Source organism: Schistocerca piceifrons, chromosome 4 (genome assembly GCF_021461385.2).
Source record: "Schistocerca piceifrons isolate TAMUIC-IGC-003096 chromosome 4, iqSchPice1.1, whole genome shotgun sequence".
NCBI lineage: Eukaryota > Metazoa > Arthropoda > Insecta > Orthoptera > Acrididae > Schistocerca > Schistocerca piceifrons.
The window spans coordinates 171,526,777-171,554,326 of record NC_060141.1 but is presented as its reverse complement, the minus strand read 5'-3'; the positions used below and the strand labels follow the sequence as shown (position 1 = coordinate 171,554,326).

General features: G+C 42.2%; 1 protein-coding gene across 2 annotated transcripts in view; it reads left to right on the top strand.

Moving 5' to 3' along the window:
* LOC124795174 (UDP-glycosyltransferase UGT5-like) overlaps nt 1-27,550 on the top strand; it is a 336,005-nt gene that overhangs the window by 257,647 nt on the left and 50,808 nt on the right. For both annotated transcript variants that reach the window (XM_047259072.1, XM_047259071.1), the window contains one exon: nt 17,126-17,385. In XM_047259072.1, the coding sequence (XP_047115028.1) occupies nt 17,126-17,385 (260 nt within the window). The remainder of the gene's footprint in view (nt 1-17,125; nt 17,386-27,550) is intronic.

Sequence of the window (27,550 nt, the reverse complement as noted above, 5' to 3'; positions counted from 1 at the left end):
GTCGACGACGAATACACGCTTCCAATGTGCGCTCACCGCGATGTCGGCAAACACGGATGCGACCATCATGATGCTGTAAACAGAACCTGGATTCATCCGAAAAAATGACGTTTTGCCATTCGTGCACCCAGGTTCGTCGTTGAGCACACCATCGCAGGCGCTCCTGCCTGTGATGCAGCGTCAAGGGTAACCGCAGCCATGGTCTCCGAGCTGATAGTCCATGCTGCTGCAAAATGGTTGTTGTCTTGCAAACGTTCCCATCTGTCGACTCAGGGATTGAGACGTGGCTGCACGATCCGTTACAGCCATGCGGATAAGATTCCTTTCATCTCGACTGCTAGTGATAAGAGGCCGTTGGGATCCAGCACGGCGTTCCGTATTACCCTCCTGAACCCACCGATTCCATATTCTGCTAACAGTCATTGGATCTCGACCAACGCGAGCAGCGATGTCGCGATACGATAAACCGCAATCGCGATAGGCTACAATCCGACCGTTTTGAAAGTCGGAAACGTGATGGCACGCATTTCTCCTCCTTATACGATGCATCACAACAACTTTTCACCAGGCAACGTCGGTCAACTGCTGCTTGTGTATGAGAAATCGGTTGGAAACTTCCCTCATATCAGCACGTTGTAGATGTCGCCACCGACGCCAACCTTGTGTGAATGCTCTGAAAGCTAATCATTTGCATATCACAGCATCTTCTTCCTGTAGGTTAAATTTCGCGTCTGTAGCACGTCATCTTCGTGGTGTAGCAATTTTAATGGCCAGTAGTGTACAAACACTCGTGGAAAATTAAAACTATGTGCCAGACTGGGTCTCTAACGTAGAACCTTGACTTTCGCTGGCAGTGTTCTCGCGTCCTTACAGCTTTACTTCCGCCGGTAGCTATCTACTACCGGCTTGTTGTAATTAAAGTGTGGGTACTCAGGAAGGTCGACTGTGGGTTGTAATTATAATATGGCAGCCAAACGTGGTAAATATGCTAATGCATTAGTGTGGGGCACGTTTACACTTCCTTGCGCCGGAGGTTTGAGTCCTCCCTCGGGCATGGATGTGTGTGTTCTTCTTAGCATAAGTTAGTTTAAATAGTGCTTACGCCTAGGGACCGATGACCTCAGTGATCTGCAATGCAGTCTGCCGGCCGGAGTGGCCGAGTGGTTTTGGCACTACAGTCTGGAACCGCACGACCACTACGGTCGCAGGTTCGAATCCTGCCTCGGGAATGGATGTGTGTGATGTCCTTAGGTTAGTTAGCTTTAAGTAGTTGTAAGTTCTAGGGGACTGATGACCTCACATGTTAAGTCCCATAGTGCTCAGAGCCATTTGAACCATTTTTTTTTCAATGCGGTCTGCTTTGTTGGAACCATGTAGCAGATTAAGACTGTGTACCGCACGTGGAGATAAACTCCGATCTATATTGTAAAATCGGAGAACTCTAAACAGCACGTTTTAAAGTAAGACTGAAGATTATAATTGCAGTAACACTAAAATAATGTGTAGTCTAAACTAAATCAAAACGAACGCCTTGATGGCATAACGGCACCGACCGACCGCCTTGTCATCCACAGATCTTAGGCATCACTGGATGTGGATACGGAGGGGCATGTGGTCAGCAAACCACTCTCCCGGGTATTGCCAGTTTTCGTGACCAGTAGTGCCCCTTCTCAATGAAGTAGCTCCTCGATTCGCTCACAAGGGCAGAGTGCACCACACTTGCCAACAACGCTCGGCAGACCCAGACAGTGACCCATCCAAGTTCCAGCCGAGCCCAACAGCGCTTAACTTCGGTGATCTGATGGGAACTGGTCTTATCTCTACGGCAAGACCGTTGGCTGTATAAACTAAATAGGGTCTCCAAAACAAAAACAGTGGCTGTAAATAAAAGGACGCCACAACAAGAAAACATTATGAAAACGGGACAGATATCGGTAGATGTGATAAACATGAATAAACAAACAAATGGTTCAGCTTCACAAAAATAGGGGAAAGAGCTTCTCAAATTGAACAAGTCAGTAATGCATAGGTTCACCTCTGGCCTTATGAAAGCAGTTGTTCGGCTTGATTGAGAGGTGCTGGATGCCATCCTGAGAGATATTACGGAAAATTCTGTCCAGCTGTTGTGTTAGATCGTCAAAATCCTGAGCTGGTTGGAGGGCCCTGCCCATAATGATCCAAACATTCTCAACTGGGGAGAGATACGGCGACCTTGCTGACCAAGATAGGGTTTGGCAAGCTTGAAGACAAGCAGTAGAAATTCTCGCCGTGTGAAGAAGGAAGATGTAACCCCAGGGTGGCTTGTCATGAAGGGCAACAAAACGAGGCGCAGAATATCGTCGACGTATCCCTATGCTATAATCGTGACGCAGATGGCTACGAAAGGGTGTTCGCTCTGAAAAGGAATGGCACCCCAGACCGTCAGCCTAGTTGTCGAGCCACATTACAGGTGACCATCGGGTTGGTATCCCACCGTTGTCTTGGCCGTCGCCAAACGTGTCTTTGGTGGTCATTGGGGTTCTGTTCGAAGTGGGACTCACCACTGAAGACGATTCTGCCCCAGTCAGTGTATGGAAACGCCCCAGACAGCGGTGGAGTACCAGCCTGATGTAGTCTGCCAGACGGCTCGACAACTGGGATGCAATTTCTTTTCATAGCAAGACTGCTTTGGTTGGCATGAGTTTCAAGGCGAATAACTGCTTGCATAAGGGCAAGTTGCAGACCGACGCCTTACTGACTTGCTCAGTTTTTGAAGTTCTTCCTCTTGAATAAATCATCCAATGTTTCTGAAATTGTAATTATTTTTTTGTCGACGAACATCACATCTACCTATTTCCGTCTCGTTCGGATAATTCCTTTGTGCTGCGTCCTTTTTTCTTTCTTTTGTCTCAGAATGCGCTACTCCTGGCCGCGTGACTATGCCATGAGATCGTTCTCTTGGCTATTATGGATGCCAGAGCTGGTTTCCAGCATCTGGTGGAAGGGCACTTTGTCCATTCAGGTGCTTTGTCTAAACCGGTTCGCCATCGAAGCCTACTTGACTGATTGGTGCTAGTAACTATCCTATAAAGACAGATGTTTTGAAGTATCTGTTGCAAATTAACTACAAAATGTCCTTGCAGAAAACAACACGTTCCAAAGGGGTGTTATTGGTAGTAGCAGGAAATGACCAATGAAAACGCTTGCAATTTGCTGCAGAGGCTGGCTGAAAGGGCCTGAATGTTGAAACAATTTGTTGGAGCAGGCTGAAGTTAAAGACATGAGGGAGCCAGCCAACAGGCCTCACACGAGCCTGGACCAGACATGTGGTTCAAAGTGTTCAGCATTTCTAAAGTCTGTAATTATTGATCTTGAGTGATCAACGAAATTATTTTTCAACCACAGATAGCCTACAAGACCAAAAGTGTGTTGCCACTTGAAGACATGGAGTTCTGATTGAGTTTTCCAGGAACATATTATTGTTTACTGAGTGTGCATATGCTCACGTGCCAGGGGCCTCATATTGCACTGTAGAGCCATCAGTTGCCTAGAAGGTGTGCTTAAAAAAGGACTTGGCTAATTCTAACTGTGGCCAAATGAGTAGGTTTATGTATGATTTTTCAAGTATTGACTTCGAGAACAGTGTCAGTAGAAGTCATCAGGAACCAGCTGGATGCCGCCAGTGATGCACACTATCTAATAAAAGGTATCTGGCTGCTTGTTAGTGAATATTAACGTGGGTTGTGTCCACATTTCGCGTTTATAATGGCTTGAACTCTGCTGGGGACGCTTTAAATGAGCTGCCTGTATGTCTGTGGAGGAATGGCAGCCCGTTCTTCCTCAAGCAGGTGAATATGGACTGGGGGTAAGAAGTGAAAGAGAAAGCTGCATGGTAGAATTCTGCATAGAGCATAAATTAATCTTTGCTAACACCTGGTTTAGGAATCATGAAAGAAGACTGCATTCCTAGAAGAGACCTGGAGACACTGGAAGGTTTCAGATAGATTATATAATGGTAAGATAGAGATTTAGGAACCAGGTTTTAAATTGTAAGAGGTTTCCAGGGGCAGATGTGAACCCTGACCACAATTTATTGGTTATGAACTGTAGGTTAAAACTGAAGAAACTGCAAAAAGATAGGAATTTAAGGAGATAACAGCTGGATAAACTGAAAGAACCAGAGATGGTAGATAGTTTCAGAGAGAGCATCAGGAAACGATTGTCAAAAACAGGGGAAAGGAATACAGTAGAAGAAGAATGGCTAGCTTTGAGAAACGAAATGGTGAAGGCAGCAGAGGATCAAGTAGATAAAAAGACGATGGCTAGTAGAAATCCCTGGGTAACAGAAGAGATACTAAATTTAATTGATGAAAGGAAAAATCTAACAATGCAGTAAATGAAGTAGGCAAAAAGGAATACAAACGTCTAAAAAATTGAGATCGACAGGAAGTGCAAAATGGCTAAGCAGGGATGGCTAGAGGACAAATGGAAGGATGTAGAAGCACGTATCATCAGGGTAAGATAGATACTGCCTACAAGAAAATTAAAGAGACTTTTCGAGAAAAGGGAACCACCCCTAAGAATATCAAGAGCTCAGATGGAAAACAAGTCCTAAGTAAAGAAGGGAAAGCAGAAAGGCGGGAGGAGTATATAGAGGTTCCATACAAGGGCGATTACATGAGGGCAATATTATGTAAATGGAAGAGGACGTAGATGAAGATGAAATGGGAGATACGATACGCGTGCAGAACATGACAGAGAACTGAAAGTCCTAAGTCGAAACAAGGCCCCGAGGGTAGACAACAATCCATTAGAACTAATGACAGCCTTGGGAGAGCCAGCCACGACAAAACTCTTCCATCTCGTGAACAAGATGTGTGAGACTGGAGAAATACTCTCAGGCTTCAAGAAAAATATAATAATTCCAATCCCAAAGAAAGCAGATGTTGACAGGTGTGAAAATTACCGACCTATAAGTTTAATAAGTCACGGATGAAAAATACTAACACGAACTCTTTACAGACGAATGGAAAAAGTTGCAGAAGCTGACCTCGGGGAAGATAAGTTTGGATTCCGTAGAAATGTAGAAACAGGCGAGGCAATACTGACCCAACGACTTATCATAGAAGGCAGATTAAGGAAAGTTAAACCTAGGTTCCTAGCATTTGTAGACTTAGAGAAAGCTTTGGACAATGTTGACTGGAATACTCTCTTTCAAATTCTGAAGGCGGCAGGGGTAAAATACAGGGAGCGAAAGGCTCTTTACAATTTGTACAGAAACCGCATGGCAATCATAAGAGTCGAGGGGGCACGAAAGGGAAGCAGTGGTTGAGAAAGGAGTGAGACAGGGTTGTAGCCTATCCCAGATGTTATTCAATTTGTATATTGAGCAAGCAGTAAAGGAAACAAAATAAAAATTCGGAGTAGGTATTAAAATCCATGGAGAAGAAATAAAAGCTTTGAGGTTCGCCGATGACATTGTAATTCTGTCAGATACAGCAAAGGACTTGGAAGAGCAGTTGAGCGGAATGGACAGAGTCTTGAAAGGAGGATATAAGATGAACATCAACAAAAGCAGAACGAGGATCATGGAATGTAGTAGCTGTATTGGTGGCAGCACTTTGGAACTCACGTGTGATTCCTTCATCTGACTTGTTTAAAATCGCTCTCCCCAATGCTCGACAGTCCTTGTTCGACAGTACATTACGTCTGCGTTGTCTCGGTTTAGCCATGGTTGTTACTTCGCTTCCACGTCATAGGCACATCACTAACATTCGCCTTTGGTAGCTTTAGATGAACTGAAATGTGTCTGATGGATCTGTTACTGAGGTGACATCCAATGATTAGTCCACACTCAGCGAAAGTGGCAAGGGGTGGGCCCATAGGGGCTAAGGCCCCCCCGTCCTCCCAATAGAGCATTATATTACACTGAATAATATGACTTCAAAAATCAGCGATTCCTTCTTTTTTTTGTAATTATGGAGCTATATAGGTTGCAATGTATTTCAAACACATTTTAACATACCAATAAGAGCAGCAAGTAGCTTACTATCTAAACCGATAAATATCATTTAACTTAAAATGGGCGTCTTATAACTTACTAATACACATTTTCTACCTGAACTCGAAAGCAGTTGCCAGAAACTACTTCAAGCAAAACCAAATTTTCCCAGTTTGTCGGTGGAGGACCCCAACTCTCCTTTTGTTACGCGATATCTCGATGTTTAACATTGTGGTGTCGATATTACGAAATTGGTAATCAAAGCGAACGAAGTATTACAGCAGTTACACGCGAGAACACCACTGCACAGGCCTTTCCTGTACGCTGTACTTCGAACATTGATACCTACAATAAGTCAAAGCAACATTAGATACAAAATTCAACGATGTAATAAATGACCCCCCATGAACCATGGACCTTGCCGTTGGTGGGGAGGCTTGCGTGCCTCAGCGATACAGATGGCCGTACCGTAGGTGCAAGCACAACGGAGGGGTATCTGTTGAGAGGCCAGACAAACGTGTGGTTCCTCAAGAAGGGCAGCAGCCTTTTCAGTAGTAGCAGGGGCAACAGTCTGGATGATTGACTGATCTGGCCTTGTAACACTAACCAAAACGGCCTTGTTGTGCTGGTACTGCGAACGGCTGAAAACAAAGGGAAACTACAGCCGTAATTTTTCCCGAGGGCATGCAGCTTTAGTGTATGGTTAAATGATGATGGCGTCCTCCTGGGTAAAATATTCCGGAGGTAAAATAGTCCCCCATTCGGATCTCCGGGCGGGGACTACTCAGGCGGACGTCGTCATCAGGAGAAAGAAAACTGGCGTTCTGCGGATCGGAGCGTGGAATGTCAGATCCCTTAACCGGGCAGGTAGGTTAGAAAATTTAAAAAGGGAAATGGATAGGTTAAAGTTAGATATAGTGGGAATTAGTGAAGTTCAGTGGCAAGAGGGACAAGACTATTGGTCAGGTGAATGCAGGGTTATAAATACAAAATCAAATAGGGATAATTCAGGAGTAGGTTTAATAATGAATAAAAAAATAGGAGTGCGGGTAAGCTACCACAAACAGCATAGTGAACGCATTATTGTGGCCAAGATAGACACGAAGCCCATGCCTACTACAGTAGTACAAGTTTATATGCCAACTAGCTCTGCAGATGATGAAGAAACTGATGAACTGTATGATGAGATAAAAGAAATTATTCAGGTAGTGAAGGGAGACGAAAATTTAATAGTCATGGGTGACTGCAATTCGAGAGTAGGAAAAGGGAGAGAAGGAAACATAGTAGGTGAATATGGATTGGGGGTAAGAAATGAAAGAGGAAGCCGTCTGGTATTCTGCACAGAGCATAAATTAATCATAGCCAACGCTTGGTTCAAGAATCATGAAAGAAGGTTGTATACATGGAAGAACCCTGGAGATACTAAAGGTATCAGATAGATTATATAATGGTAAGACAGAGATTTAGGAACCAGGTTTTAGATTGTAAAACATTTCCAGGGTGGGAATTTAAGGAGATGGGACCTTGATAAACTGACTAAACCAGAGGTTGTAGGGAGTTGTAGGGAGAGCATAAGGGAACAATTGACAGGAATAGGGGAAAGAAGTACAGGAGAAGAAGAATGGGTAGCTATGAGGGATGAAGGTAGTGAAGGCAGCAGACGATCAGTTAGGTAACAAGACAAGGGCTGGTAGAAATCCTTGGGTAACAGACGATATATTGAATTTAATTGATGAAAGGAGAAAATATAAAAATGCAGTAAATGAAACAGACAAAAAGGAATACAAACATCTCAAAAATGAGATCGACAGGAAGTGCAAAACTGCTAAGCAGGGATGGCTAGAGGACAAATGTAAGGATGTGGAGGCTTATCTCACTAGGGGTAAGATAGATACTGCCTACAGGAAAATTAAAGAGGCCTTTGGAGAAAAGAGAACCATTTGTATGAATATCAAGAACTCAGATGGAAACCCAGTTCTAAGCAAAGAAGGGCAAGCAGAAAGGTGGAAGGAGTATATAGAGAGTCGATACAAGGGCGATGTACTTGAGGACAATATTATGGAAATGGAAGAGGATGTAGATGAAGATGAAATGGGAGATATGATACTGTGTGAAGAGTTTGACAGATCAATGAAAGACCTGAGTCGAAACAAGGCTCCAGGAGTAGACAACATTCCATTAGAACCACTGACGGCCTGGGAGAGCCAGTCATGACAAAACTCTACCATCTGGTGAGCAAGATGTATGAGACAGGCGAAATACCCTCAGACTCAAGAAGAATATAATAATTCCAATCCCAAAGAAAGCAGGTGTTGACAGATGTGAAAATTACCGTACTATTAGTTTAATAAGTCACAGCTGCAAAATACTAACGCGAATTCTTTACAGACGAATGGAAAAACTCGTAGAAGTCGACCTCGGGGGAGATCAATTTGGATTCCTTAGAAATGTTGGAACACGTGAGGCAATACTGACCCTACTACTTATCTTAGAAGAAAGATTAAGGAAAGGCAAACCTACGTTTCTAGCATTTGTAGACTTAGAGAAAGCTTTTGACAATGTTGACTGGAATACTCTCTTTCAAATTCTGAAGGTGGCAGGGGTAAAATACAGGGAGCGAAAGGCTATTTACAATTTGTACAGAAACCAGTTGGCAGTTATAAGAAACCGTGCGACTGCTACGGTCGCAGGTTCGAATCCTGCCTCGGGCATGGATGTGTGTGATGTCCTTAGGTTAGTTAGGTTTAAGTAGTTCTAAGTTATAGGGTCTGATGACCACAGCAGTTGAGTCCCATAGTGCTCAGAGCCATTTGAGCAGTTATAAGAGTCGAGGGGCATGAAAGGGAAGCAGTGGTTGGGAAGGGAGTGAGACAGGGTTGTAGCCTATCCCCGATGTTATTCAATCTGTATATTGAACAAGCAGTAAAGGAAACAAAAGAAAATTTCGGAGTAGGTATTAAAATTCATGGAGAAGAAATAAAAACTTTGAGGTTCTCCGATGACAGTGGAATTCTGTCAGAGACAGCAAAGGGCTTGGAAGAGCTGTTGAACGGAATGGACAGAGTATTGAAAGGAGGATATAAGATGAACATCAACAAAAGCAAAACGAGGATCGTGGAATATAGTCGAATTAAGTCGGGTAATGCTGAGGGAATTAGATTAGGAAATGAGACACTTAAAGTAGTAAAGGGGTTTTGCTATTTGGGGAGCAAAATAACTGATGATGGTCGAAGTAGAGAGGATATAAAATGTAGACTGGCAATGGCAAGGAAAGCGTTTCTGAAGAAGAGGAATTTGTTAACATCGAGTATAGATTTAAGTGTCAGAAAGTCGTTTCTGAAAGTATTTGTATGGAGTGTAGCCACGTATTGAAGTGAAACATGGGCGATAAATAGTTTGGACAAGAAGAGAATAGAAGCTTTCGAAATGTGGTGTTACAGAAGAATGATGGAGATTAGATGGGTAAATCACGTAACTAATGAGGAGGTGTTGAATAGAATAGGGGAGAAGAGGAGTTTGTGGCACAACTTGACAAGAAGAAGGAACCGGTTGGTAGGGCATGTCCTGAGGCATAAAAGGATCACAAATTTAGCATTGGAGGGCAGCGTGGAGGGTAAAAATCGTAGAGGGAGACCAAGAGATGAATACACTAAGCAGATTCAGAAGGATGTAGGTTGCAGTAAGTACTGGGAGATGAAGAAGCTTGCACAGGATGAGTAGCATGGAGAGCTGCATCAAACCAGTCTCAGGACTGAAGACCACAACAACAACAACAACAACAACAACAATAAGTGACCTGAACAACTGTCATAAATTTTCCGATTAATGGCATTAAATATAGTACTCAAAATGTAATTATTACAAATAACATTAAAAATGTGCAGTGCGTCAAATAATTTGGCCAGGGACTGTATGTAGGGCTCTCCGGATAATTTTGATCAGATGGTTTTAATTAAATAGTGCACATCTCAAAACTAATGATCTGACCTAGGAGCCTTCCTGAATGCTGTTAGATGCCTGCACGACACTGGCAAGTTAAAATGTCTCGCTGGTGAAAGCTAAACTGGCGACAGTTATTAATAATATTTCATAAGGATATCAGTGCAGATAACTGGTTCGGGTCAGCCAATAAAAGTTGTCCAGTTGATTTTCGAAGCAATAGGTCGTATAATTTAGCTCGCTCGCCTAGGGCGCGTAGATTCCAGCCTCAGCTACAGATATGAGACTGAGTAACGTTTCACGATGTGTCTGAAAAAGGAGAATTGTCAATCAGTGCTTATTACCTCTTTGACTTCGGCAGTGAGTTATGAACTTTCAACACGAAAAACATTCAAAACTAAAGGTTGCTCAGCAAGCAATTGAGGTAACTTGTCGGGAAGTTCTACGAGAGACAGAAAAACAAATGAATCAGGGATTGGCGGGCCACAGGCGTGTAGCTAGACGAGATGACGGTAGGTGGACCGAGAAAGCTCTTACGTTAGATGTGTTCCGTGAGGTAAGTAGTCAGAGACGATGACCTAAGGAAGGTGGATAGATGACATTAGAAAACCTGTAGGACAAAATGGAACTGTATAGCATAAGATCGTAATCATGTATGAAAGTCTAGAGGAAGTCTTTATCCCGTATTGACTGTGATGAGATCCATGGCAACTTGCGAGGCTTTACTACATGATGATTCCTAGTTGTCGTCGTCGTCGGCGTCGTCTGTAGCGCGAAGACTAGTTCGATGTGGCTCTCTTAACCGTAACTACTGCAACCTACGTCTATATGAACCTGCTTACTGTAGTCATCACTTGGCGTCCCTCTACATTGTTTTACCGAACTGACTATTCATACATGTTCAGAATGTGTCGTACCAAATTTGATTCCGATCCCTTCTTTTACTCAAGGTTTTTTTTTCCCCCCCCCCTTGATTCGATTCAGTATCTCTTCATTAGTTACCGGATCTGCCCACCTAATCTTCAGTATTCTTCTGTAGCACCACATTTCAAAGCTTTTATTCTCTCCTTGTCTGAACTACTTATCGCCCACATTTCACTTCCGTACAAAATTATGCTCCATACAAACACCTTCAGAAGAGACTTCCCAAAACGTAAATTTAGTATTCGATGTTGACAAATTACTCTTTTTCAGAAACGCTTTTCGAGCTACACCCGGTCTGCATTTTATACCTTCCCTACTTTGCCCATTATCAATTATTTCGCTGCCTAAACAGCGAATCTCACTAATACTTTTAGTGTCTCTTTTCATAATCTAATTTCTGCAGAAACATGCGAATTCGACTACATTCTATTACCTTTAATTTTGTTGGTGTTCATAGTACAACCTCTTTTCAAGACACTATCCATTCCGTTAAACTGCGCTTCCAAGTTCTTTGTTGCCTCTGTCAGATTTACAGTGTCATCGGCAAACCTCAAAGTTTTTATTTCTTCTTCCTGGACTTTAATTCCCTCTCTTACTTTTTCCTTGGTTTCCTTTGCAGCTTGTTCTGCGTATCGATTGAATAATATAGGGAAAGGATGCAATCCTGCGTCGCGTGTTCCTTCACTTTCCCGGAACCCAAACTGATGTCCCTGAGGTCGGCTTCTATCAGTTTTTTTTTCCGTTCGTCTGTAAATAATTTGTGTCATTATTCTGCAGGCAATTATTATTTAATTCCTACTCTGGTAATATTGGCAGTTCTTAGCACTCGTCTTCTTTGGAAATGGAATTATAATACTCTTCCTCAATTATGAGTGTATTTCGCCTGTCTCATATATCTTGCACGCCATGTGGAATAGTTTCATGGATGGTTCTCCCAGGGATGTTAATAATTCTGATTGTGAGGGAATGTCGTTCACGTCATGGGCCTTGTTCCGATTTAGATCTGTCAAGCTCTTCTCAAAGAATCAAATCTTCAAACCCATTTTCATCTACTTTTTTTTCGTTTCCAACAATATTACCTTCAAGTTCATTTCCGTTGCGTATCCCTTCTATGTATTGCTTCCACCTTTCATCTTGCCGTACTTCTTTTTAGTACTGGCTTGCCATCTGAGCTCTCGATATTCATACAGCGGCTCCCCTCTTCTTCAAAGATTTCTAATTTTCCTACGGGCGACATCTGTCTTTCCTCAAGTTGTGCGCGCTTCTGCACGTTTGCATTTATCGTCTTGCCGTTCTTACCTTGCTATTTTGCACTTCTTGTCAATCCTTTTTTTTATTTGCCTGTATTAAGTTTCGCATGCTTCATTTACTGCATTTTTATATTTTGTCCTTTCATCTGTTTCATTATGCATTGTTTCAGTCCTCTCATTCGCGGTGATAGTTGTACTTTTGTGGCGGGTGTTGGCTTCATGTCTCCCTTGGCTACGATAATGCATTACCAATATTCATATTTTCTTATACACCATTAGGCCTATTGCTGGATTACGCCTTTTCGATTTCGTATTTCTAACCCTGCATTCACTTGAAAGATGTCATCTTCTTCCTGTCTCGGCACTTCTTTAATTTCCACTGAAATGTCCATTCTGACGTGTCTGTTTCATCGAGGTGCCGCTGATGTCATTGTCACTGGGGCGCTCCTCCCAATGTCACATCAGGCACGCCTTCTAAAAATATAACTACCGAAATGATAACAGTACAGTGTTCCAAAGATATACTTTATTAGAACAATGCAAATACTCAACTTCCATTCCGATTTGCAACGCAAGTCCAGAAGAGTCGTGTCAGAGACTGTCCCATTTCCGTAGTGCAGTCTCCATCCTATTGTAATCACTGTCTGTGAGATCCGTCTTCGTCTGACAGACGTAGTGACTGGCGTGAAGTGTTACCGCCTCCTCACATAATTGACTGTACGTGACAAGTGACGAGCAACGTAGTCTCATGCCGTGCGACCTCTGTGTAGTGCCGTAGAATGGTGTCGTTCCAGTATCGCCTGGTGCATTTGCAGTCTTGATTACTACCTGTGGCTGATGGATAATGCATACAGTAGGTGCTGTGACGTGTGTCACTATATCAAACTTCAACTTACCAGTTTCCCTTTTTAAATTCTCTAGTCTACCAATCCAATTAAGGGATCTAAAATTCCACTCTCTAAACTTTAGAGTGCCAGTTTTGTTTTTGTTGTGACTCGGCAAGACAGCCAAGCCACTACGAGGTGAAGCCGAAAGGCACGCGTTTAAGCTCACGCAGGCTGGCGTGAGGTCTGGAACAGGTAAAGTAATTATACTAGCAAGTAAAGTACGTAGCTTCTTGAATACTTAACTTTAATCCATAATTGGTGAACATCGGTCTGACGGTACATGCATGACAAGATAAATAGCAAATGATAATGGCGCATTGCTAGGTCGTAGCAAATGACGTAGCTGAAGGCTATGCTAACTATCGTCTCGGCAAATGAGAGCGTAATTTGTCAGTGAACCATCGCTAGCAAAGTCGGCTGTACAACTGGGGCGAGTGCTAGGAAGTCTCTCTAGACCTGCCGTGTGGTGGCGCTCGGTCTGCAATCACTGACAGTGGCGACACGCGGGTCCGACGTATACTAACGGACCGCGGCCGATTTAAAGGCTACCACCTAGCAAGTGTGGTGTCTGGCGGTGACACCACAGTTTTTCCTGATGACATCCTCCTCAATAGTCCCCACCCAAAGATCCGAATAGGAGATTATTTTACCACCGGTATATTTTACCCAAAAGGATGCCATCGTCATTTAAATACACTAGATCTGGATGCCCTGAGGAAAACTACCTGCTGCAGAACCCCTTGCTTTCAGCCGTTAGTAATACGAGCATGACGAGACCATTTTGGGCAATGTCAGCAAAATTCTTCAGGGTACGTAACCGCATTGCCAGTGTGTAAAATTCTCTGACGTTTCGGCCACTGTTGGAAACGGCTTTCATCAGCGTCTTTTGCAAAAGATTAAAAAAAGCGTATAATGAAACATACGTTGGAGTTGTATGTATCGTATGATGAATGATTAAGTAGAGTACCAGTAGCCTGCCTCCTGCAACAACATCCCCTGCCAGAGGAAATGTAAATGCTTCCCGCTCAACAGATAAAATCATTCTGCATTTGACCGGCGCAGTCTCCTGGCCTGTCACCGGTCAAAAGTACGGCTCTACTACATCAGTCTCAGCCATCAGCGTCATCTAGCGGCCACAAACGCTGATCTACAAGCCGACAGCCAGCCACAATAGTTCTGAGATTCAAGTGGAATCTGCTGGGGCGAGGCTACATGTACGCCGCCGAGCAGGAGGCTCTTGTTGCAGATACAGTGGTTTCTATGAATCCTGTTGGTCTTGCACCCTGTTCTTTTGGGAAGAGAAAATCCTGAAACCTTCAAAGTCACGAGTTGTAAGTTACTGACATTCTGATCTTGCGAAAGTGACGTCCAGTAACCATTGATGTTGAAGTCTTCGAGTTGGTTGGCGACTGCTACAAGTGGATGTCTCGATTTCAGTCTCAGTTACTGCCGTTTAAGGAACTGTGCATCGACATGAATGGGTAGGAATGTCCGCCTCAGTAGCTGTGGGCTCAGCATGGCTAACTCAAGAGGCCAACTTTGATTCCCAGCCGGATCGGAGATTTTCCCTACTTTGGAACTGGGCGTTGTGTTGTCCTTAACTTCGTATCGTCATAACTGACACGAAAATCGTCTGCTTCGCTCCAAATGACAGGTCTAAACCTCTGTAAATTTGTGCCAGGGTATGGCTTGACCCCATTGACTACTCTGAATTGTCGAAGCACACTGTCGTGTCGTCTTTCCACTGCTGAGATGGCTGTATGGGGACGTACTGAAAGCCAATAAAAAAATTAAAAAATTAAAAAAAGTGTGGTGGAAGATGGATTGACATTATTTCTTCCAGCTATGATTTGAGGGCTGCCAGTCTTCTAGTTTGTTGAGCTGTGATGCATACTTCGGTCAGTAACTTCATAAAACACTGAAAATAAAATTTTTTGTTGTCCCTGGAAGCCGTTAGATCGGTAACCTTCAACTAGGATCGTGCACCTTGTACCGGGTTAACCATATTAATATAGATCACTGCGATTGACATCCGTAATCCGTATTCGCCCACCGCCGGGAGCCCACTTTAATTGTTGCTGGCTTCAGCGAAAACAAACGTATTCTGCCAATGTCGGTAGGCCTCTACCTATTGTGAAAGTCTTTACTGATGAGGCGAAGCTGTAGTGCCACGTTACCCGCGTCAGAAACAAAGCTAATCCAGAATAGTACACTTCACGCTCATCTCCCACTCATCTGACTTCATGATAGTCGCACATGCGTAGTTACATCCTTCAGTTCGAGAACGAATCAGCCAAGCCATTTCGTTTCGTTACGTTAACGTTTGAAGTCACTGTTTGTCGGTAATAGCGTTTAAAACACTCGATAAGCCCGCCACGTGAGAAATAAGAGCCATTATCAAGTTCCTGAATGCAAGAAATGTTCGACTTTGTGAAATTTGTCGTCAGGCTAGTGAAACTTATGGAGAGTCGCGGTAAGTGAAGGTGTGGTGCGAAAGTGGCTTAGGATGTTTAACGAATGGAGGCCCACGGCGAGGAGCGTATTGGACGACCGTCGTTAATGACCGAAGAATTGGTGCGCTGTATCCTCTTCAAGAAAAATCGTATGCCAATGTTTTGCGATTGTCGCGGAATTTTGTTAGTGTACTGGGTGGAACGAGACAGAACAATCAACGCTACAGTTTACTGAAGAAGTTACGGCGCATGTCAATGCGCGACAGCATACCGTATACCTAACGATGACGCTGCTCGATTCATTTCGCTGGGAACAACGGTCACACTCCTTACAATCTGGACCTAGCTACATCCGACTTCCATTTGTTTTCTCACCTCGAGAGACGTCTTACTGGCCAGCACTTTGAAAGTGATGGTGAGATGAAGGTAGACGGCCAAAACTGGTTCACGTCGCAGCCGGCCAAATTCTACGAAGCGTGTATGTTGCAATTAGTGTGAAGATATGAAATGCCTTAACTTGCATGGTGAATATTTCGAAAAGTAGTTCCATGCGTGTAGATTTTTTTCTGATAAAATACAAATGAAAACAAAATACTATTCTGTTTTAATACCCAGACGGCACTTACGTTCCGAATCAGCTTTGTAATAAGTCTTGTGTCTTTGTAACAAGTACCAGCAGTATAGGATTGACAGATTGACAGTGCCCGACATGGAAACCATAACGGACGAAATAAATTTCAGTAGTCATATACAGGGTGATCAAAAAGTCAGTATAAATTTGAAAACTTAATAAACCACGGAATAATGTATATAGAGAGGTAAAAATTGACACACATGCTTGGAATGACATGGGGTTTTATTATAACAAAAAAAAAACAAAGTTCACAAAATGTCCTACAGATGGCGCGTGAAACATCTCTTGCGCACGTCGTTTGGTGATGATCGTGTGCTCAGCCGCCACTTTCGTCATGCTTGGCCTCCCAGGTCCCCAGAACTCAGTCCGCGCGATTATTGGCTTTGGGGTTACCTGAAGTCGCAAGTGTATCGTGATCGGCCGACATCTCTGGGGATGCTGAAAGACAACATCCGACACCAATGCCTCACCATAACTCCGGACATGCTTTACAGTGTTGTTCACAACATTATTCCTCGACTACAGCTATTGTTGAGGAATGATGGTGGACGTATTGAGCATTTCATGTAAAGAACATCATCTTTGCTCTGTCTTACTTTGTTATGCTAATTATTGCTATTTTGATCAGATGAAGCGCCATCTGTCGGACATTTTTTGAACTTTTGTATTTTTTTTTCTAATAAAACCCCATGTCCTTCTAAGCATGTGTGTCAATTTGTACCTCTCTATCTACGTTATTCCGTGATTTATTCAGTTTTCAAATTTATACTGACTTTTTGATCACCCGGTACTTGTTACGTGCACGTGTTACATTCGGGGTGCACTCAACCTCGTGATGCCAATTGAGGAGCTACTCGACCGAACAGTAGCGGCTTCGGTCAAGAATACCATCATAACGACCGGGAGAGCGATGTGCTGACCCCACGCCCCTCCTATCCGCATCCTCCACTGAGGATGACACTGCGGTCGGATGGTCCCGGTAGGCCACTCGTGGCCTAAAGACGGAGTGCTTTTTTTACGTACTTGTTACAAACGGACCGGCGTATTTGTCTGCTTAGAAGCAGCCGCTAGCCAACTACACGGACCACAGCCTGGAGGGGCCGATGCTGGCGCCAGCCACGGGCGGTGTGTCGCTGCGCGCGCGCGCCTCGGAGAACCCCGTGCAGCAGCAGCTGCATCTGGCCTACATGGGGCTCAGCACCTGCGAGGCCGTGCTCAGCCACAACACCACGCAGCACCTGCTGCGCTCAGACCTGCACTTCGACCTGCTCATCACGGAGCTCTTCAACACGGACTGCTTCCTCGGCTTCGTGCACAGGTATATTTAACGTCAAGACATCGCCATTCTGGTGCCTCCAGCAGGGGGGTAATTGGGACGAGTTTCCTGTCTTACGCTTTTGCGGTACATATCAGGGTTACCCATAAAGTATAAATTACCACTTCGAAAAAATAAAGTTACACAGCTAAGTTTTTTTTTTGAGGCAATGTCTGCAGTCCTGGTACACATTACAATCCCTGCACAACAGAATCAAAGCACACAGCTAGAGTCGCCAAAACAAAATGACACAGCCAACTGGATGAAATGGAGACAGATGAATCATTTTGTCTGGCTCCTCTGGTGTCGTGTTACAGTACTGTATCTGCAAAGAAACCAAAAAGGAATTATTTATTTTTTCGATACAGTGATTAATACGGGCTAGTCATAATTAACGTTTCGCTACCTGAACCTGTGTAGACGAAAACTGTTATCATGGGGGTACCCTGCTTTATAGGAATGATGTCCAGACTGTGCCCTGCAGGATTTGTGCTCTTAGTAGTTTCAGTGTCATGACTTGCCATTAGGTGCCGGTACTGGTACGGCGACAAGGGCTGACTCCTAAGCATCAGTGTGCATTACAGTTGCAGACAGTCAAGGTGAGCAGGGCTTCCAAAACGACAGCAATAGTGTTGCTGCTCTTCGCAAGTATTAACACATTGCTCGTGAGATCACTTGGTTACTCCATAACACATTTGGAGAAAACTGAATCATTGGCTGTTCATTCCAAAACTGCGTTGTCTCAAGAAGAGCCCGTGTGGTTTCTGGCTGGGGGGGGGTTACACAATGTACAGGGATTATCAACAGGACAGTAACTGACATTGGAGACCGAAAACAAACATGGCAAGAGAGGTGAGCAACATTTCGCATGAGATGCTTTGGGCAGCGATAGAGAAGTCCAGGCTGTTGTGGATGCAAATGGTCGTCACACTGAACAACATTTGTAATGTGGAATAAATTAACAAATGGTACCCTCTCATATGGAAATAAAAACGTGTTTCTTTCAGTGGTTTATTCGTTATTTATCTTCTAAATGTCCTTACAAATGTTTCCACAAAGTTTCATTGCCCTATGATCACTTGTTTTTTTTTATAGGGCTCCTCTCAATTAGAAGTAGTTTAATTATAAACACCATGTACTTCGACTATACCGCATATCTACATCACATACAGTACGAGTATGGTTCAAAATGTAAGGCTAAAACTCTTCTTTGAGGGAATAGTTCTTCAGGAGATCAAATACACGTACCTAGTAAGGCATTTGTATGTGGTACTTTTCCATATAGTCACCGTGGTTGTCTAAGCATTTGTTCCATCTGTAATCCAATCCGTCAAAACTAGTGTCCATATATTTTACACCAGTAAACAACAGTTTCATGTATGTTGGCATCGATATTGAGGTGACGCCTGCCCAAGTGCATTTTAAATGCCCTGACGAGTCAAAAATCGCTTGATGCCCGATCCGAGCTCCATGGAGGGTTCTACTTATTGGAAACGCCATAGCAAGTCATGTGTAACCGATGGTATATGCATTTGGGTTTTGTTGTATAACAACACGACACTTTTTGAGAGCAATCTTGGTTTTTTCCTCCAGACAGCCATCTGCTACCATTCCAGTGTTGCACAATAACGCCATGAGAGGGGAAATCGACCATCCACACCTCTGCGTGTCCCAAAAGGCAGTAAGGATAACTTTCTTCGCAGACACCATTGTTTTGAACTAGTCGACAGGGATGGGGAGACAAAGTGTGTCTCCCTGACATTGATGGTTTTTTCGTTTAAAATGTCTCACAATGCACCCATTTTTCATTCCCTATGTAGCAGTGTAGCAATGGAACATGCTCCAACTGAAACCACAACTAGTGCTGGAGAGACAACAGTCGTTCATTTGGCTCCATACTCATCCGAGAGTTGCTATTTGAACCCAACTAGACCTCATCTTCTGCTTGTGCATCATGGTTGTGCATGATATCCATTAAACTGGCAATGGAAATGTTGATTTCGTGCGCAGTTTCTCTCACATCAGTCAGACAATCAGCTTAAATCAACCATTCAGCTCAGGACATACTGTCATCTGATGAAGATGTACCAGGTTTGTTTGGAAAGTAATATCACCAGTTTTGTTCTGGCGCTCTTATTGGAGTAGGATCTATCCACCCAAGCTAAACGGTGATGGCTGTTAGCTTTCCAATGCTAAGAACCCCTTTTTACTCAGAGTTCCTGGAGAGTCAGGATGTTTCCCTATGTGGAACTTCGTTTGGCAGGCTGGCTTCAACCACACTGCAGTATTCCTCTACATCTACATGGTTACTCTGCAATTCACACTTTAAGTGCCTGGCAGAGGGTTCATCGAACCATTTTCATACTACTTCTCTACCATTCCACTGTCGTATGGCGCGTGGGAAAAAGGAACGCCTAAATCTTTCCGTTCGAGCTCTAATTTCTCTTATTTTATTATGACGATCATTTCTCCCTATGTAGGTGGGTGTCAACAAAATATTTTTGCATTCGAGAGAAAGTTGATGATTGAAATTTGGTAAATAGATCTCGCCGCAAAGAAATCCGCCTTTGTTTCAGTGACTGCCACCCCAACTCGCGTATCATATCAGTGACAGTCTCACCTCTATTGCGCGATAACACGAAACAGGCTGCCCTTCTTTGCACTTTTACGATGTCCTCCGTCAATCCTACCTGGTAAGGATCCCACACCGCGCAGCAATATTCCAGCAGAGGACGGACAAGTGTAATGTAGGCTGTCTCTTTAGTGGGTTTGTCGCATCTTCTAAGTGTTCTGCCAACAAAGCGCAGTCTTTGTTTCGCCTTCTCCACAATATTATCTATGTGGTCTTCCCAATTTAAGTTGTTCGTAATTGTAATTCCTAGGTATTTAGTCGAATTGACAGTCCTTTGATTTGTGCGATTTATTGTATACCCAAAATTTATTGGATTTCTTTTAGGACCCATGTGGATGACCTCGCACTTTTCTTTGTTTAGTGCCAATTGCCACTTTTCGCACCATACAGAAATTCTCTCTAGATCATTTTGTAATTGGAATTGACCGTCTGATGATTTTACTCGAATTCTACATGAAACTTGTGAAACCAGTTGCTGAAACATTTCCAACAATTGAGCGGACATTTGAGATTGAATGTCTTTCAGAAAGGCAGGTGTGTCGGTGGCACAAGCCATTTTTGGAAGGCCAGGGTGACGCTGACAACCCTCACTCATTCTGGATGCCCTCCAGTGTCCACTCTGAAACTGGAACTGATGACAGTGAGGCAATTGTAGCAAAACTATTGACAAAGTACTTACGGGCAGCTGAAACAAGTACGTGCAATAAACTAAATAAAGAGGCAATAGTGTCACATGTCAGTTGTATACTTTAAACATCTAGCTCTGCGTAGGATTATGTAGAGGATCTATGGCTCAAGTTCAGAAGAATAGTTGACCAAACACTGGACAAACACGTATCTATAACAGCTTGTGATAGGAGGGCCATTCATGAATACAGTCTTCTAAAGAAATAGTGATTACTGCACATTAGTGTAAAACAATGGATACCAATATAGTTAAAGAGATATTTAATGGAAAGTGTTTGATTGCCTAAAGGGCAATGTCTGAAACTCTTATTGACTACTGTAGCATAATCTTAATGAAATAACTGTCACAAAACCCAATTCTGGTTGAATGTGAAGTCTGCCAGCCTCATCAAAGTTTTTTTCCAGACACTTCTGAAACACACATGAACCAAAACTGAAGATAAGAAAGCAAAAGCATCAATGTTGAATTCTAACATACTTTGCCAGAATTAAACAAATCTGAAGGGCCTGATGGTATCTCTATCAGATTCTACACGAATTTCTGACTGAATGATCCCCTCTTTTAATCAGAATACCAGAAAGATCCCTTGAACACAAACGCATCCCCTAGTTGGAAGGAATCGCAGGTCTCACCACTCTTCAAGAATGGCACCAGAAGTGATCCACAAAACTGTCATCCACTATCATTGGCATCCATCTGTTGTAGTGTTTTACCATACATTCTGAGCACAAACATAATTAGATATCTCGAACAAAATTTATCTTCTACATACCAATCAGTGTAGATGTAGAAAACATTGTTCTTGCAAAACCCACTGGTACTTTCTTCCGATGACATCCTGATAGACACGGATCAAGGCACTCGGGAGTATGCATTATTTCTTGACTTTTGATAGTAACAAACAGAATTTGTGACTGGATTCAAGATTTCTTGGTAGGGAGGATAGAGTATGTTATCCTGGATGGAGAGTCATTGACAGTTTTAGAAGTAATTTCAGCTGCTCATGTGTTAAAGGGGTATATGTTGGGATGCTTGCTGTTTTATTGTATCTTAATGACATGGCAGAACAATGTTAATACTAACTTGAGAATTTTTGCAGATAATGCAGTTATCATCAAGAAAGTATTGTCTAAAGAAACAGCATAAATATTTAGGCAGCTCTTCATAAGATTTCAAAATGCTACCAGTATTAACATTTTGCTTTAAATGTTCAGAAATGTAAAATTGTTTAGATCACAAAATGCAAAAACTAGTGTATTGTCTAAGGTTTAACTATCAATGAGTCACAATATGAATAAGTCAAGTCATACAAATACATGGTCATAACAATTTGTAGGGATGTGAAATGGAGTGATCACATACATTTACTCATCAGTAATAAGGGCGGTTTACTTATTTACAATGGTAGGAAAATGCAATAAGTCTACAAAGGAGGTTCCGTACAAACTTTCATTCAGTCCATCCTAGGCTATTGCTCAAGTGTGTGGGACCTCTAACAAGTAGGACTAACATGAGATACTGAAGGGCAGTATAAATGGTTGCAGATTTGGTTGGACTATGAGAGATGGACACAAAGTTGCAGAAAAGCCTGAACTGGCAGATATGTGGAGATAAGCAACAACCATCCCACAAAAGCCTACTTGTAAAGTTTCAGAAACCACACATAAGTGAGGAATCCAGGAATGTAATGCAGCCTCCTATTTATAACTCTCACAGGAAGTCTTAATACAAAAAACTAAACTCTGTCCAAACAGCCTCAGAAGGCCCGATGGTAACGACCAACCACCATATCGTCCTCAGCTGATATGTGTCACTGGATGCACATATGGAGGGTCATGTATTCAGCACACAATTGGTCTGGACTTTGTCAGTTTTAGTGACTGGAGCTGCTACTTCTCAATCAAGTAGCTCCTCAATGGGCCTCACAAGAGTTGAGTGCACCCTGCTTGCCAACAGCACTCAGCAGGCCTGGATGATCACCTATCTCAGTGCTAGCCAAGCCCGATGGCACTTTACTTTGGGAACCATTGTTACCACTGTGGCAACGCTGTTGGTACTATTAATATAAGATTGGACTAATTATTGTGTGCTCAGCAGCATTTAGCCTCCTCAGTCCTGGGATTTTTTTCAATCTGTTTGCATTTGTTTTATTTTATGATTCATAACATTCCCAAAAAATACTTTTAAGAATCATTCCTCTTTAATTTTTATAAAGCTCATGTCCCCTCTGTGGGATATCAGGACTCTAGATACCACATTACTCAATATGGGGCATGATATTTAACAATACATTTTATGTTACTTTTCTTTTATTTATTTGTGTTACAGTAAATAAAGAGTTATACACTAAATAAAGAGTTCCTTGGGATTTTGAATGCAATTTCCTTCCTAAACTTGTGCATAAAGTTAAAGATCTAGTCATAAACATTTTTGAGATGTTACAAAAATAGCATTATTTAAATCAAAGTCTTCAGTGTATAATTCTGGATTGAAGTAAATGTAACAGCCAGAGTCACAACTCATGATACAATTGTAAACAGATGTGTGTGCCTTGCAGACACAAGAAAACTTTCCCTGTATGACAACATATTCATGCTTTCTTAGCTGACAGTGTTTTTTGGTGACAGGTTCACAGAATTCTGGAAAATGTAATGCATTCTTTGTTCATAAAACATCTAGTGGCTAAAGAACTATGGCCTTACGTCTGTTGTGCATTGGTGCTCAATGTTCATAACTCGGATCAATCTCGGACTACAAATCATTTTGTACAGTATGGCAAAGAGATTTTTCATATTTTTACCCAATTTTTAAACAGTCCAAAATGTCTTTCTTGGGGGCTTTTTGTGACCCCTGGTATCAGTAGAGCACAGACTGCAAAACTGATGAAATGCATAATTGCTCTTATTCTTGTTCTTGCTGTACTTGTATACAGGCTAATCAGCCTAGCCAAGAAGTCAGCACCACTCATATTTGTGTTGTATGTTTTTTCGATGTGAGGAGAGCTCATTTTTATGCACTTCCTTCCTTTTCAACACCAGCTCTTGCCAGCAGGGTACACTCCTGTACTAGATATCAGCACCACATGGTGATATCCAAACCATTTCACAACTGATATTCGTCCATCATCCATCTGCCTGACCTATTAAAAACCATTCCTTTTCTGCACCTATTTGTCATGCATGATCTTGGACAGTGATGAATTGTACTCCTTTGCATTGTTCCTGGACCCCGACACTCGGTTTCACTATGCAGCAAGTCCAAACGTGTTTCAGAGGTAAAGTGTCTGACCATATCTATTATTATCCCTCAAGGAAGAGTTACTGCAAGTTTCAAAACTGCTTTTTCACCCACATCCAATTTTTTATAACATCATCACTTACAACCACATCACCTTTCCCTTTATAAAAAAAGAAACAAACTGATAGTCAATGAAGGGCAGCTAAGAAAAATCCTTTACACCACAGAAGATTGGCTTTGTTTTGATAATTTGCCAAGCTGGTACATGACCCCATAAAGGAATCATCTGCTCATCCAAAGCAACTTTTGGATGTCTTGGAATTAATGTACTTCACTTCAAAACGTATTGATAAATGCATTGCATTTTCCAAAAATTGTCATCAGCAATGAGTTTCAGGAGTTTCCATATCATGACATATCTGTCAAAGCTTATATTTTCTGTTATAGCATTTATTCTAGTTTCATTGGCCCAATACATCCTAATCTTGGGCTATTTAAGATATGACATCATTGTTGTTAGTGGAAAAATCTTTTTTCATTTCTAAAAGCATACATTTGTAGGTTTTACAGTTTCTCTTAAATTCCTTTTGTTATCAAAGGTATCTTCAGAGAGATATTTATTTACATATTGTTGAGGGATGAAATGCACATCACTTACTACAGGCTGATAATATTCAGGTGCTGGTGGGAGAGGAGGAAAGGTTGAAGTTTTCTTCCAGAATGTTGTTGTTTTCAAAGAATGGTTAGAAGAAATGGAATTATCATACTCTTCCTCTCCTTCTTCTTCACTGCTATCGACATTTTTGTTGCTGAGAACAGCGTTAGTGATTTCAAAGTCTGCATGTGTGTCATCATCATCATCATTGAAGAGTACTATGTTATCATCTCCATTTCAATCTTTTTTAATAAAATTTGCAAATTCTTTCAAATTTGAAAGGAAAAAACAGAAAATATACAGAAATTTAAAAATTTGCTTACAATTTGTGTATATTAAACATGTATTTTATGGTCGTTGAACATTTTATGATAAAAATCTGTTACAAAATAGAATTGAAGTGTAACAAATCTTGACTAATACATTTGTAATGCAATAAAAATAAACATGAGTTTTTATAGTGCTGAGATCGATTGTCCCCTACAGGGGACATTCAAAATTTGCAACATGATACATGTATACAAAAATTATTTGGAGTGTGTTTTTTTAACTGTAATGTTTTAGTTTAAACATATAACAACAAAACTGCATTGAAAGAACCATCGTAATTACTGAAATATGACTGATAAAAACTACTTACATGCTTGAGCATAAAAATTGCCTTCCTCTTTGGTTAGCCATTTTGATACTGCCTTAAAGCAAATGACAAGCAAGCTGGTGTTACTTGCTTCAGTTCCAACATGTACTGCCACCTTTTGTTTATGCATAGAAACACCTATCACTGTGACCAACCCTTGAACATTGTCACTAGATTTTCTTTTTCCAAGTTCTATGTCCCCTACAGGGGATGCAGGGGCTGAGGAGGTTAAACAGTCATTCTTTCCACACTCCATACACAAATGGAATGGGAAGGAACTCTGGTATGTGCCATCCACTGCACACTTGTTTGCAGAGTATATATGTGGATGTAGATATCTAGCTTTCGATTTCCACTGAGGACATATGACAAGCAGGGAGAAAAAAGTGAAAAGTGAGATTTTCCCTTTCCACACTGTTCTGAATGCATCTGAATGATGCTTTATGCACTCATTTCACAAATAAATCCAATACTCTGTTTTGGGAAACACTGTAAAGTAACTGAAAGAAATATCTAACCCTTTTAATCAAATTTGGGAATGTATTGATTTTGTTCCCCCTGAAGACCTGAAGTTATTTCTAAAAGTGTCTCTTACTCTTCATTCAAGATAATATAGCATATCTGCCTTACAAAACCTGAAACCATTCTAAATCCTGTCACAAATTTCACTTGATACACTGAAAGTCAAGAAATAACTTAGTTGTGTCATCATGAATTAGCTGTCACTTACATTATAGCAAAGAACATAAGAGTTGATGGAGACTTAGTGCTTGAACTGACTGTAGAATTGAGAAGCTTATAAGCCAACTTCATAGTGGGTTCTGTGGACAATATTCAGTAGATATCTTTATTGTCCTGGAAACGTATGCAATGTAGACATCAATCATCCTCCAACATTTCTACAACTGTTACTTTTGGATTAGCATATACTTTTTAAGATCATTTCTTTCCTAATTTTTAAGAGCCTGAGACTTGCGAAGTTACTGAATAATCTATTTGCATGATAATATTGTCCTTCAAGATATATAATCTGAGAAAATGAAATGTGTGTACAACGCCTTCTGGAGCTGTTCGACCACCTAGTTCAGGTCTTTTTACTTGGGAGAAGCAGTCGGGGGAGGGGGGGGGGGGGGTGCAGAGGAGGCTGGGACAGGCAGGGAGGGGGAGAGATAGAAGAGTAGGTGTGGGGAACTGGGTAAAGTGCTGCTTAAGGGACCATAGAGGGTTGAGGTGGAGAGAGGGCAGGACAGCTAGGTGCAGCTGGGCAGTTAGACATAGGGCGCGGAGGGGGGCAGGCAGTGGAAAAGGAGAAAAGTAAAAAGACTTTGGGACTGCGGGTCCATTGATAGAAGAGAGGGCTGTGTAGTGCTGCAGTGGGAAAAGGAAGGGGGATAAGTGGGTGTAGGACAATAACTAATGAAGGTTGAGGCCAGGAGGGTTACAGGAACATAGGATATATTGCAGGGAGAGTTTCCACCTGTGCAGTTGAGAAAAGCTGATTTTGGAAGGAAGGGTTCAGACAGCACAGGTAGTGAAGCATTCATTAAAATTTATTGTGATCGCTTCCTAGTTTTGGTTATTGATAACTTGACACCAGTGTCTGAGTTTAATTTGTACAGCACTGAAGATGATCACTATGTGATCGAAAATCGATTCTGCTATCAATAAAACATCAATATTACGGCCAACGCAGACCTTCCTTTTAATTTTAAAATGAAGAACATTATGTTGGGCAGTGTGCTCAGCACCTGGGTGCTCCAGCTGTTTCTTGGCCACAGTTTGTCAGTGGCCATTCACATAATGTGGACAGACAGCTTGTTGGCTGTTGTGCCTATGTAGAATTCGGCACAGTGGTTGCAGCTTAGCTTACAGATCACACAACTGGTTGAGCCTTTGACAGGATAGGTGAGGCTTGTCACTGGACTGGTATAGGTGTGGTGGATGATGTATGGAACAGGTCTTGCATCTAGAGCTATTGCAGGGATATGAGCCATGAGGCAAGGGTTTGGGAACAGGGGTTGTGTAGGATTTGATAAAGATATTGTTTAGGTTCATTAGGTTTGGTGGGCAGCAGAATACCATCTTGGGAGGAGTGGGAAGGATAGTGGGTAGGACACTCCTCATTTCGGGCATGAGAGGAGGTAGTCAAAACCATGCCAAATAATGTGATTTGGTTGCTTCAGTTTTGGATGGTATTGATTCACATGGGGAATGCTCTTCTGTGGCTGTATTGTGGGACTTTGAGAGGTGGGAAAGTGGGGGGGGGGGGGGGGGGGACTGAAGAATAAGGCACAGGAGATCTGTTTCTGTACAAGTTGG